The sequence below is a fragment of the Xyrauchen texanus genome, chromosome 16, assembly GCF_025860055.1.
Source record: "Xyrauchen texanus isolate HMW12.3.18 chromosome 16, RBS_HiC_50CHRs, whole genome shotgun sequence".
NCBI classification, from domain to species: Eukaryota; Metazoa; Chordata; class Actinopteri; order Cypriniformes; family Catostomidae; genus Xyrauchen; species Xyrauchen texanus.
The window spans coordinates 20810150-20824364 of record NC_068291.1 but is presented as its reverse complement, the minus strand read 5'-3'; the positions used below and the strand labels follow the sequence as shown (position 1 = coordinate 20824364).

Sequence of the window (14215 nt, the reverse complement as noted above, 5' to 3'; positions counted from 1 at the left end):
TACCAGCCAAAGTCCAAATTCCAAGCTTTCAAATGAAACCTAGTTTTTAAATGAGATGCTTTTAATAAATTAGCTTGCAGTTCCAGGTTAAAGGCTTAAAACTGTAAAATTTGTAATTTTATTTTTATTTTCTATCGGTTATCTGTATGTATTGGTATCAGCCACAATTAGCTAAAAATTAGCGGTTACCGTATCAGCCCAGAAGTTCCATATCTGTTCATCCCTTGTGAAGTATGAATCGAATACTGCTGTAACAGACAAACAGCATTTATTGTTGCAAAAGCCCAAATGGGACAACAGAATATACAGAGCAGTATATTTGATAACCTCAGCATATGTCCACATTTCAGAGCCAGGTTTGCAGATTCTACCTTGCCAGTTCCAATTTAATGTGTGTTTTGTTCACCAGCCACACATATGTTCCCCACTGCCTGTTAGTAGTGTACACAAGGTAACTGCTCAGGTTTTTCCTGTAAAGAATTACAGCATGTACTCTAGCACATCCTATTGCAAGTACACAACGAGAATCACCTCTGAGAGTTTGCTGAGAATCGCTGAGCTTTCACAAGTTCTGTAAATAGACAAACCAAACACTGCATCTTCTAAATATACATTGTAGATGCAGAGATACGTTTTTCCTAATAATTTGTGAAAATCCAGGACAGACTTGAAAATGAGCTGCAAATCTCTTTGTATCTGTAGTCTATTTTCGGTGCTCTGTTTTCGCAATACTGTAAATGTGCAGTCAGAAAAACAAACAGAGTATCTGCTATGAACAGGAACACAAACTCAGAATTCATTGGTCTGGGTTTTGTTCTTCTGGATTAGTGATAAACACTATCAAATATTAAAAGGCTTTGAAATTCAATGCAAATCTTCATCATTTCAGTGTTTCAGCATACCAGCTTTTAATTAGACAAAATGGTTGCGTAATCCGGTCTAAAACTTTAAATTACCATCAAAGGGACAGTTTGTCCATAAAGCATTCCTTTCCTTCGACAAACTAAACCCTAGTGTAAGGACATACTGTAGATAAACATAATAGACTCCGAAGCAGCAATTCGGTTAGTGAGCTCTCTTTCTTTCTTTTTTTTGCACAAATCTTTTATAAATGGATGTAATAGATAAACCAAACTGTATTGATTTCCAATATGCTCATTTGTAGAGCAGGAAAGAGAAAAGATGGGAGGGGCAAGTAAATAATGAGGCTGTACAAAGTGAGTAGTACTAATGGCCTTTGGTTTATTGGCTTGTCTGTGCTTTTTCTTTATACTGATGAGTCAGTATGAGGGCCCTGCTGCTTTGTGAATTATTTCATTTAGATCAGATTAAAGCTGTCTCTGACTGTTAATCTGGGAGTTTAGCCAATGCAATCATCAGGAATCTGCTGATTGTCATGGGATGACTTCAGAGGGAAGACTAGGTCAGACGGCTATGGGAGGACAGCCAAACACACATACACGCACGCACACACACACACACACACACACACACACACACACACACACACACACTATAAACTGAGACTGTGCTAAAAAGCTTAGTCATAATGTTCAAAGGATAAAAAATGAGGTTGTATATATTCTGCTAAGGCAGAAATAACTTTTGAAGACCCCATGAGACCAAAATTTGAATTTTAGTGTATTTATTTTTCTATTGCTTTGAGGTCATCTACAGTATATGCTATTCTACTCCTAAACATTGATAAAAAAAATGAACTTTTAGCAAATAAACTTTTTTAATATTATAGTATTGCTTTTCCCATTATTTCTTAAATAAGCTAGTTTTTGATAGTTATCAGCATATTGCTGTGCATGTAAACACACTGATTATCCAATAGCCACATAACCTAGGTTACATCAGCAGAAAAGGAAAGTAATTTCAGAGTTTCACATGTCTGAACTATATGGAGACAGAAATATGCCAACACTATTTGAATTATAGACTTTTAAATTTGAATTATACGTGTGATTTTTGCCAAATGTAATATTATGTTGTATTTTAAATAGGTTTGAATTTGAATTTTTTAAACTCCAATCCTGGACATTTCATATTTAACCAAATTGAATAGTTTTTTTTTTTTTTAATGGCACAATTTTATAAATATGTATTTTCAAACACACTGATTGATGCTCGCATGCACCATAGAGTAAAGCTGTGCAAGGAAAAAGGAAGAACTGAACATTGAAATACAGAGGAATTTTCAATGTATTTAGAGACATTGAGTGGGATGAAAAGTCCCAAAACAAAATATGTGTATTCTTTGTTGAAGGATTGGTTTTGTAATGTAAAAATATCCTATTCTCCTTCTTTATTTTATTCTAAAACTTTTATTTTACTTATTTTTTGTAATTTATTGTTTGGTATGTTGTGGAGAATATGATGTGTAAATGTAATTGTAATCTCAGTCTTTGTTTGTAAATGACTTTACAAATGTATGACTGCCTTTCTGTTGATGTTCATACAAGAATAATTAAAAAAAAACTATAATAAAAAAGACTTCCGGAAAAGGTTAAGTAACCAATGACATTTTAGTTTACAATCAAAAGAGCAAAGCCCACCCCATGACTGCCAAAAACAAAAGTGTTTGAGCAAGCAAAAGCAGCAGATGAGATTAAATAGTGAGGGAGACTTTGGGGAATTGTCTTGCGCGTGCTGTCAAGCATATCCTCGCGTGCAAGATCTTGTATTGCGCGCGCAGAAGATGTCATGCGCACGCAGGGGCGCCGTATAGGGGGGAAAGGTTAGGACCATTCCAAGGGCCCCTGAATGACAGGGGGCCCCAACAAATAGGTAAAAACTAATTTAATTAAATTTTTTTTTTATTATATTATACACTATATAAACCATCATCATTGAGTATATTTCAAATAATAATAAAATGAATTATGTCTTTGATTTTACTTATTTTGGCAATAAAAGTTAAATATCCCCATTGACCAAAAAGTAAACATCCATATTGACCGACCACCCCCCTGTATCTGCATGAAATGGTTTGGTCCTGCCTTAGCCCGCTCATCAGTGAGTGAATGACAGTGTTTAGTTGCAGACAGTTAGTCAATGCGCCAGAAACACAGATTAAAATGTTGAGCAGTATAAGAAAATCTGGTTTCCAAAAAAGGAAAGAGAGAAAAGAGAGAGAGGAAAGACAAAGGAAAGGGTGTCAATCTGTAACCCAGTTTTTCACCAAGAAAGGTGGGTAGCCTTTAGTCTGTGAGTGGTATTAACCTGTTGTCCATAGAGACAGAGCGTATTTAGGCCACGGAACAATCCAACCGTCTCCATTGACTTTGCATTGCGAGAGACTGCCTCCTTGTCATTTATGACTTATAACAAAAAAAAAAAAACAATGTCTAAAAGCTGCTGTTTGACAAGGTATACAGCAAACAAGCTAAATAACCCAGAAATAATTTTTTAAAAGCTGTCGACACCAAAAAACGGTTTGTTTCAGGACATAAAAGGAGACTACTACCCGAACTACTCTGAGAACTACGCCCACTGGAACGCGACATGATATTGTAAAAAGAAAAAACAAAAACAGCATTCATAATTTTAACCATGTCGTTTGCTTATTTCACCACCCTATGTGAACCTGAGAGGAGGAGATATATTCAATTTACCCATTCTTCCTTCTGATGCTTCACGTCTTATTGCCTGTATCTACTTTTGTCTCCTTAAAGGCTGGCTTTTATGGTTCTGAAGCTTATAAAAATGTATTTCTGGGTTTAGTTAGGCATTTTCTGTCTTTTGTTATATGTCATAAATGACAAGGAGGCAGCCTCTTGCAATGCAAAGTCAACGGAGACAGTTGGATTGTCTTCCCTCCCGGTGGGCGTGGTCTTCAGATTATGACGCGTTGCGCTCAGTCTCTGTAGTGAAATAAGCTAGCTAGCTCAAAAAAAAAAAAAAAAAATTAGCTAGCTGCAGGTGTTAGCCTACATTTCATGTAGTTTAAGTTTATGACCATATTCCAAACCTCAAAACCTATTGATTTAGTGATCACTTGATCTGTTTTGTAGCACTATAATAACCCTGATGTGAAAATTCCATTTTACACGTCAACTTTATTTTGTTGTTGGCATATATGTGCAGTTAAGTTAAAAAATCTGCTGTTTTCATTGTTTTGAGATGATGATGTTAATTTACTTTGAATAAAAAGTTAATGTATATTTAGTTTTTTTCTTTTTTCTTTTTTTTTATAATCTGTCATTAATTTTACAATAAAAATACATTGAGACTGTAAAGGATTGCCTTTTTTATGGTGGCTTTTAATCTTGCATCAAAGAGTGAACTGCATACTGTATGCAGACCTGCATTTACAAATCACTGGCAGTAAATATTGTGCTAGTACTAGTATTGAACTACAAGAAACAAGACAGGTTCAAGCCTTTGATTAGAGTTATGTAAAGCTTTTGATGGCAAAGTTAGGCCCTAGAGATGTGGTGACAACAGCTGCGCAGAAGGGGCCCAATTAGATTTTTTTGTCATGGGGCCCAAAATTCCTGGCGGCACCCCTGTGCGCGCGCAAAATCTTCCCGTTTCAGAGTGCGGCAATTAACTACTTTAGCAAGTGTCAACAATGCGTGCGAGGGTTTAAAATGCTTTAAGTTGCGTACACACTGCCAGCGACATCGCGCGACAGCAACTCCATCCCATTCATTTTCAATGAGAGCACAGCGACTTCCGGCGACACGAGCTCAGGTGATCCTTCTCTCTCTCTCTCTCTCTCTCTCTCAGCTCCTGCAGTAATGGAAAGATGGATGAAAGGCTAATTCTTGCTGTTAGCAATTTGCCAGTGCTCTATGATATGGATATGGTATATCCAGCCGCAGCTCTTGCACCAGCCAGTGGTACTCGCCGTGCTGACTCCGAAATTGTATGGTTTTGTGGACCCAGACAGACCGGCGTTTGATAAACAGCCGCTATGGCAAACAGCACGCCTTGTTTCTCATTCATCTTTGATATAAAGCATTTTATGTACTGATTCCATTTATATTTAGTCTTTTCCCTCCAAAATGTTTGCTTTTAGCCCCAAGAAAAGCGATTTACTGTCAAGAGCAATGGAATGACATCCGTGAATGTCATTTATAAACGTTACTAGGCAACCAGTAGTGGGAACGCCCACTAGCGACTTCACCGCCAGACACTGGCGACCTGCAGCGACAAAGTCGCTGGCAGTGTGTACGCAGCTTTAGGCTACTCTATCACGCGTGCGAGCATCAATAACGCGTGCGGATTAATGGCGTTGAACTAATGAATAAAATTATGAAACAGTAAAAAGGCTTATACATTTTTACATTGTTATTATTAACATTAATCAACATTACCCAAAATCTAACCTTTTTATGCTGCTTGTTTAAACTTATTTTGCAGCTTTGAAGATTTATGACAAGAACACATGAAATGTTCAGTTTAAAATTATTCTGCCAGTCAAACAAAAAATAAATAGCATAATGACTAAAGATCAATAGGGATGTGCACGCGTGAGAATGACAGTCTTACTGTGTTTGTAACGTTTGCTGGAGTTCGTGTGTAAATTAGCCATTAAATGCCTTACAATATTCCTACAATTTGCATGAAATTAATCGTATAATGTAATCACGCCTGCTAAATCACACACATCTGAATGATCATTCGTGATGTTCATGTCTTGAGCTCAAAACGCACTTACAAACACAAACAAGTGTCTGAAATAACATCCGACTGGGATCTGATGTGGATTCCGATCACAGAATGAAGCAGAATTACATTAATTATTGAGTTATATGTTATGCTTACTCTTATGAATACTAATCAATTTCATACTAAATATACCTTATACTTAAACAAATACCAGAGACCGCTTAGACATATGTCTCATGTGCTGAGAATTTGCTAACGTGCTAACCATAACAATATAAATCATAAAAGTTTAAGAACCACTTCATGGTCAGAATGGCGACCTGTTGAATCACGCTCGTGCCAGAGAATTATTGCACCTCAACCTGTAATCGGCCAAAATGCTCCGTTCGTCTTTTCCGAGACCCTCTACTCTTCCCTGTGGAACACGGAAGCTTGATCTCTGACCCACTTTCTGTAGATCTGAATTTCTGCGGTTTGAATTTTGGAATATTGAATTTGGTGTTCTGAATTTCTTCTTCATCTTGAAAACTTGAAGCTGTATTTTTTTTTAAATGGAAAATTTACAGTGTAAGAATTCAGAACCAAAAATTTACTGTTTGAAAATAATTTTGCCATAAAAAAAAAAATTACATTTGGTTAAATATGAAATGTCCAGGATTGAAGTTTAAAAAATTGAAATTCAAACCCATTTAAAATACAACATAATATTAAATTTGGCAAAAATCACACTTATAATTCAAATTCAAAAGTCTATCATTCAAATTTACACAATTCAATTTCAAATTGTTTTGGCATATTTCTGGCTCAATAGTTCTACAGAATATACTGTAGCTTTACTTGTTGAGCAATTGCTATGCTAATTAAAGCACTGTGTTCCAATTAGCTTGCATTTAGCATGCTAGCATTCACTGTACTAGCTAGTTTTCACTTGTACTTGCTAGTTCTGTTTCCTCTACTTATTTAAGTTGAGCTTACATGGTAATTTAAAGTTCAGCCAAATAGATACATTTACATTTTGCCAGATAAATGTATGAGTTAGCTTATTCAGTATTTCAAGTCAAGAGCATTTAACATGCATGTGTAGTACAAAATCTGAAAGTTTATGGGAGTTTATTAACTTGTATGAAAATGGATGTAACTAACTGCCTCAATATTTTGAGTTCTGGTAATTTACTAGGGTTTACAGTGTGCCTAAAATGCTGCTGTTTTTCCTCTTTTAGTGTGGAACTAGATTTTAAACTTCAGGAGGACAAACTGCAGCCCTTAATGAAGAGACTGTGTCCATTAGAGGAGCTGACCTACCCCTCTCTGCCTTACACACATGAGGTGTTCACCTCCACTCCCAAACGCAAGTCCAAGAAGCACGCTCGCTGGAAACTCTGGTTCCTTTAACATACACCTAGGAATTTGTTTGGATTTGGGATCTCTGCACCATCAGACCACCACAACAAGCAAATTCTTGTGGAATTCTGCTTTTCTTATTGGATAAACATGGTGACTTGGTGGCTCACTGCTATCCACTGTTTGGATTTTAATAAGGAATACCAGTTGTTTTCTAATAATGACCCTCTAATAAACCTTCTGAGTTTGGGAACTATTGAATTCACCTGCACTCAGATTTTCCAAAAGGATTACACTGTGCTCCTTAGTTTTAGACATGTTTGCAAGGTAAGAGAGCAGGGCTGTTATTACATGCAGTGTGTATGTTTTTAATAATGATATATGTTAATACTTGCTTGGAGAAAGAGATTTCTTTCTCCTCTCTATTCATTTATCTCTTCTTAATTTAGGGGGCCAGAAGAGCTGAAAAGAAACGTCAAAGTGAAATGCTTGTTTTGCCACAAAACTACTTTGGAGTCGTACATCAAAGGCATCTAATCAGCAAAGCACAAACTTTTGAGAATTATTAAGTATATTTGATACCTGAGATACATTTGTTTCTCTCCCAGTATTCTCTCTTTCTTTCTTTCTTTCTTTCTTTCTTTCTTTCTTTCTTTCTTTCTTTCTTCATTTATTTATTTCTCTCTCTCAAATTTTAAATAGAGATGATTTAAATGAAAATGGATTATTATTCTATGAGAGAATAAATGAAATCATACCTAATGAGTGAATGCAGAATCTGTTGACTGCATGCACCATAATCTATGACATTGCAGGGATATTTTTCCTGGAAAATGTTGACGATGCACAATTAGAATGTCAGCAATGGTTAGGCTACAAATTTATGAATGAAAATGGGTTTAACTGGTTTGTGTTCTGAAAAAAGAAATGGAAAAAAAAAAGCTAAAAGATTTCTATATTTATGAAAATACTAACTGTGATTGTCTTTCAATTATATAGATTTATGTATCAAATAATACTCCACAAAAACTTTGGCATTTCATTTCCCGAAGTATTCACAGTAAAATTCACAGTAAAATTCAGCTCATGATGAGAAATTTAATGTGGAGCAAATCAACTCTGCAGTTATTCAGGGCTGAAATTATTTGCTGGTCAATATGATGCTGTATTTAACACCTAAGCGTGAAACCTAGTTAAATTCCAAGTTTAGTTTTTGGACTTATTGAGAATATGACTGAATTGGTTGTAGATTTTGTCAAGACTGGTTAAACTGTTCCGTACTGAAAAAGCATGAGAACACCATAACTCTGTCTAGATTCTGTCTAGAACAGTGTTCAGTGTCATGTGGTGGAAAGTACACAACGTGGAAACACAGAACTATAGCTAGAGGCTATATCTTACAACACACACACCCCTCTGTTCAAGCTTACTTGTCATTTGTTCAATTAAAATTTAAAAATGATGGCAGTCAATCACTGAAATCTTGTGCTTGTTTCCCACTTTAAGCAAAGTAATTAAACAATCACAACACAAAAGTTCGGGAGTATAATAATGCAGGTAACATATAGAGGGCTATGTATGTATATACAAATTGTCCTTAGTATTTATTTAGCTTTAAACAGTCTTTGTATTAGATATTCAGAAATGTCAACTTTCTTCAAGAGACTCACTTTTACTACAGTGCAAACACTGCATTTATTTAGTAGTCCTAGAACCTTCATCAAACTGGAGGATATTTTGATAACTATAGGTTATATATATATATATATCTAAACATATATTTAAAAGTATTAGTAACAATATGTTCAACCAGAAAATACTTGGTCACCTTACAATATCTCCATTACACAGGTTCTCATTCAAATAACTTGTTTAATTTGAACATACTACCTGAATATCTTATTCTTGTAGCATACACAGATGCATCATTATACCTTGCTAAAGTGCAATTAATTTATATTGTGCAATATTACATTTTATACAGTTTCTAACCACAGTGCATTTACAATAAAGAAACAGAAAAATATTGTGACTCGACTGTCCTGGTCCAATGTATGTTCTTTAGATCAGTGGTTCTTAACGGGTGGGTTGCACGTCTGCTCTAGGGCCACTGATAGGAAAAAACAAAGCTATCACTTACCCTAATGTTGCTAAAAACCCATATGACTTTCTATCTTCTGTGGACAACAAAAGGAGACATTTTAAAAAGTCTGCACAGAGTTTATTATCCCTAAAAAGAAAGTGAATAATTAGTCTGGTCTGTCAAATGCCAAAAATAAAAATATGCCAATACCATAAAACATAGCGAATGACCATGCTATGTGGGATCGATTTCTGCATGGTCTTTCTGACGACGTTCTGGACAAGATTTACTCTTTGGATTTGCCTCTGCGCTTCGATGACTTGCTGGATTTGGCTATCCGAGTCGATCAACACCTGACTCTACGCCATCGCCACTGTCAATGCCGCTTTCCACCTACCCTGGAGGCTGATCCTCCTACCCATTCTGCCTCTTCAGTCAACTCACCAGTATCATGGCCCGACACTGAGCCGATGCAAGTCGCTAGAACTCAAATCTCACGCAGGGAAAAACAACTACGTCTCCTGAATGGACTGGACAGACAAAACCCCTGGACTTTGGACACTTCTCCAGGTCCAGCTGCAGTATGGATCTCGATCCTCAGTTGATTCTGGAGCCAAAGGGAATTTTATGGATTTCAAATTGGCTTCTGAGGTGATTTTCTATGGTCCAGTTGGATAAACCCATCACCACCCATACCCTAAGTGGCACGCCGCTGTCCGTCATCACTCAATCCACAAACCCAGTCACCTTAGTCTCTGGAAATTATGCAGAGCTATTGTCTTTCTACCTTATCCAAACTCCATCAGCACCAGTAGTGTTGGGGCATCCTTGGTTGGTAACGCACAACCCACACATAGACTGGTCAACCAATACTTGCTTGGAGTCCTTATTGTTTGTCTTAACTCTGCTGTTTCCCCTGCCCAGACTTGTGTTTAGTTGCAAGATGAACCGGAGGACTCATCTGGACTACTGTTGACATACTATGACTTCAGGGTGGTGTTCAGTCAGTCCTGTGCCGCGACCCTTCCTCATTGCCCATACGACTGTACGAATTAACTGCTTCCGGGCACTTCGCCGCATCAGTACGGCTGTATTCACTCTCGACTCCCGAGAAGGAGGCCATGAACAGGCATATCAATGATTCTCTGGCAGCTGGTCTCATCCGTGGTTCTTCTTCATGGAGAAGGATGGCTCGCTTAGACCCTATATAGACGATTATTTGGGCAGTGGTGTCTCAGCAGCTCAGGCTCTGGGTTACTGAACATAAGGTTGGGGGTTCAAGCCCCAGCACTGCCAAGATGACACTGTCAGACCGTTGAGCAAGGCCTTTGACCCTATCTGCTCCAGGTGCACCGTATCATGGCTGACCCTGCATTCTGACCCAAGCTAAGCTGGGATATGCAAAATAAAGAATTTTACTGTATATGTGCAAATGTATAATGTGTGATAAAAAAATAAAGGCTTCTTCTAGATTATCGGGGGCTGAATGACAGCACTTTGCCATTGATGTCCTCAGCCTTCAAAGTTCGACTTGTACAAAACGCTTATCCCCTTGTCCGTATTAGGAAAGGGGATGAATGGAAGATGGCTTTTAACACCCATATGGGGCCCTTTGAATACTTGGTTATGCCTTTCGGATTGGTCAACGCCGATTGGCCTTGGGTGAGTGGCATCATTGGTTAGAGGGTTCGAGGGTACCTTTCGTGGTCTGGACAGATCATAAGAACCTAAAGAATATTTGTAGCGCCAAATGCCTCAACTCTAGACAGGCTCACTGGGCACAATTTTTCACATGATCTTATTTGCCCGGGCTGTCAAAATGTCAAGCCCGACTCCCTATCTTGATGTTTTGAGATCGAGACCTCCACCGCCATACTGGATACCATTCTACCTGCCACTTGTGTGGATAACATGGTATCCTAGGAGGTGGAGATTAAAGTTTGTGCGGTGCTACGAAATACTGTGCCCCATGCCACATGCCCAGTGGGCATTATTTCATAACTGGCATCCCCCCCATGGCAACATAGTTATTTTGACCGTAGTGGACTGGTTCTCGAAGGTGGCTCATTTTATTCCCCTCCCACAAATTACATTCAGCGAGGGAGACAGCGGTATCAGTCATTAACCATGTGTTCTGCACTGGGATGATTACAGCTTACGTGTGTGGGCAAAAGGTTTGGCTGTCCAATAAGGACATCCTGCACCGACTCCCCTCACATAAGCTGCGTCCCAAGTTTATCAGGCCATTTCCCATTGCCAACTCCATTAGTCCGGTGGCAATCCATCTAAAACTACCTCCTTACCTTAAATGTATTCACCGTTTTCCACGTCTCCAAAATGAAACCTGTTTTACAGGGGCAACTCCCCGCCCCATGGCTTACTTTCATTTTTTAAATTTTCACTTTTTAAAAATACACCTTTTGTGCTCACTGAAGAAAGTCAGTCACACTGGTTTGGAGCAAGGTTGAATAAATAATGACAAATTTTGAATTTTTGTGTGAACTATCCAAATATTTTTTGATTTTAATTATACTTTTATTTAATTTTGTTCAATAAACAATTTTAGTATCTAGTTGGGTCGCTGCTTGATGTCCAATGTAAATATGGAACCACTGCAACAGAATAAGACCAAAGGAGTGAGGGTTGTTTTGGATTCTCACAAAGTGGATTGCAGTGGTGAAACTCAATTCACTGACATGATTGAATAGTGCTTTGAACAGGACTCAGCAGCAGCATGAGACGGTTGGAACACTTCTCTGTAAAATTGATTGGCTTCAGCTTTGGCACACTCCACAGACATGCCCTGTGATTGGACAGCTTCCAGTGGAACACCTGCTGCCAAGATATTGTCAGTCACTTTGACTCAAGTGATAAAATATTCCTCTGAACTCTCTTGCATTTAAACATAGCAAAACTAACAGTGCAGACCCACAGAGATATTACTTCGACTGAGTGCCTCTGGAATTTGCATGTACCATTCACTCCTTATTTGAGAGACTGATGACAGCTCCAAGTTAAGCTAATGAGCTCATCATTATGGAAATCATGACCACAATGAGTCTGGAAACAGATTGTGGTTATGTCCTTGTTATTTCAACTCTACTTAAAAAAGAAGTTCACCTAAAAATGAAAATTCTGTCATAATTACACTCCCTCATGTCGTTCAAACTGTATGACTTTCTCACGTGGAACACAAAAGGAGATGCTTTATTGATGTGTTCTTAATGGGGTCAAATTGATCCCAAACAGATACAATGTTCCTTTAGATTACAGATGCAGACTGTTATACTATTGGATAACAGTGATAAAAGTGATCTTTGTGATAGACCAGATGTGTTAAAGCTTTAGTAATATCTGCCTAATTGGTTAATATAAAGTCAGAGGAACATATAAAAGAATTTAGAGAGAAAATGAAGGTTCAAATTACTATTATCTTTACATTTATAGCATTAGGGGTTCTCCAACCCCAAACATAAAGAAAGCCAATCTCAACAGAACATGAGTATTAAAGAGTACCTCAGTACACTGTCATGTCTCATCTCTTTTCAGAGCATTGCTGCTTACAGGTTTAAACTACTACTCAGTGTGAAATATCAGCAGCTTTTTATCTAGGTATTGATTCTCTTTTGGGGAAGACTACAGTTAAATCAAGATAGTTATTATTCTATGGTGATAGTCTATACATATTATTATTAGGTCATGGGACTAAAGCCACACAGATTTTTCCCAGCTAAAGGTTTTTGAAAAGGCCATTGGCAAAATATGGATTTTGTTGGACAGAGGTATTCAAAGCATGAGCCGTTATTGGGGCAATTACAGTTACTCATATATGATTTATCCTCAGCACAAACCCCAAGCATTGAAATAAGACCCAGTTATCTTAGTAGCCACCTTTAAAATTCACCACAGCCTTAGTCTTTTGGTATTTGCAAAGAAGTGTTAGGATATTTGAGCCCCTAAGGGGACAGTTTGGGAAATTAATATCTGAAGTTTTACATTTCTTGCAATAGCTTTATTATAAAAATGAACCATGGTTTAAGTATAGTATTTGTAGAAAAACCACACAAATCCCAAAACTGTACATGTTTCAACTGTAATATTTTTAGTAAAACCATAACAATAAATAGAAAACCCACAACTATGGTAATACAAATCATGATAATTCTGCAAAATAACGTTGTCATGGTTGCGGTACATTTACTACATAAAACCATGGTTAAACTTTTGTTGCAATAGTATAATCATGGTTAATTTTCATAAGGGATGGATAATGCTAATAGGTATATAATAGGGAACCTATAATATTGTAATTACAAGAGAACATAAAACATGTTGTGAGAGAATGCAAAACTATTTCAGAAAATAGAAAATAGGAAATTCCCTCCCAGTAAGGAGCTCTATAATACCTCAACTTGAAATGAAAAAAGTTATTTAATTACAGAAAATTAATTTCAAAAATTAACATTAATTTATGAAGAAGATAATGAGGCTTCTTAGTCAAATGATTAGCTTGCTGAATTGCAGGTTCAAACGCAGATCTCAAATGTTCTGTTGAACAGTAAAATCAACCCTCATTTTAAGTAATTTTTATTTATTTATTTGCTAGCAATTAAAATGTATTTTGGCTCTCTCAGTCCCCAAAAATAGCAGGAAGGTTAAACCTGGGTTGGAAAAGGCAATGGCAAAAGAATAACTGTAACAACATTTGTGATGGCCCTTGAAGCAGAGACCTGTCTGCCGTACTGAGAGAACACATTTACATGAGGTACAGCCAGGGTCACCCTCATAGTCATTTTCCCTACATCACCAAGCAGAAAAACCACAGAAAAAAAAGAAAGAGGCAGAGAGAGAGAGAGAGAGGGGAACAGTACAAATTAAATGGAAAACTCAGTATCACCCACAGCAGGAGCAAGGTTTAAACAGTGAACTGCTCAAACCACCTTCCGTTAACTAATTACACTTTAGCATTAAGAGTAATTACAATCGCTAGAGTGAAAAGTGGTGTGAGATAGTGTCAGCGACAGCCAGATGGGGGTGGTGAACAACTGGTTTGAGCTAAATTTTAATCTCCACTGCTCAACGCTTTATAAATTCAAGGCTTCCTAAGAGCTCATTAATAAATGACAGAGGACTTGAGCATAGCAGGCTTTAAAAGTAAGCAGCCGGGGC

The 14215-nt window shown here is 37.4% G+C and overlaps 1 protein-coding gene across 1 annotated transcript in view; it reads left to right on the top strand.

Annotated features, from left to right (window-relative positions):
* Window positions 1-7514, top strand: part of LOC127657323 (inhibitory synaptic factor 2A-like) — a 64180-nt gene extending 56666 nt beyond the window's left edge. Inside the window, exons 4-5 of the mRNA XM_052146058.1 lie at window positions 6843-7290; window positions 7413-7514. Coding sequence (XP_052002018.1) covers window positions 6843-7014 — 172 coding nt within the window. The 3' untranslated portion in view covers window positions 7015-7290; window positions 7413-7514. The remainder of the gene's footprint in view (window positions 1-6842; window positions 7291-7412) is intronic.
* The last annotated feature ends 6701 nt before the right edge of the window (window positions 7515-14215 follow it).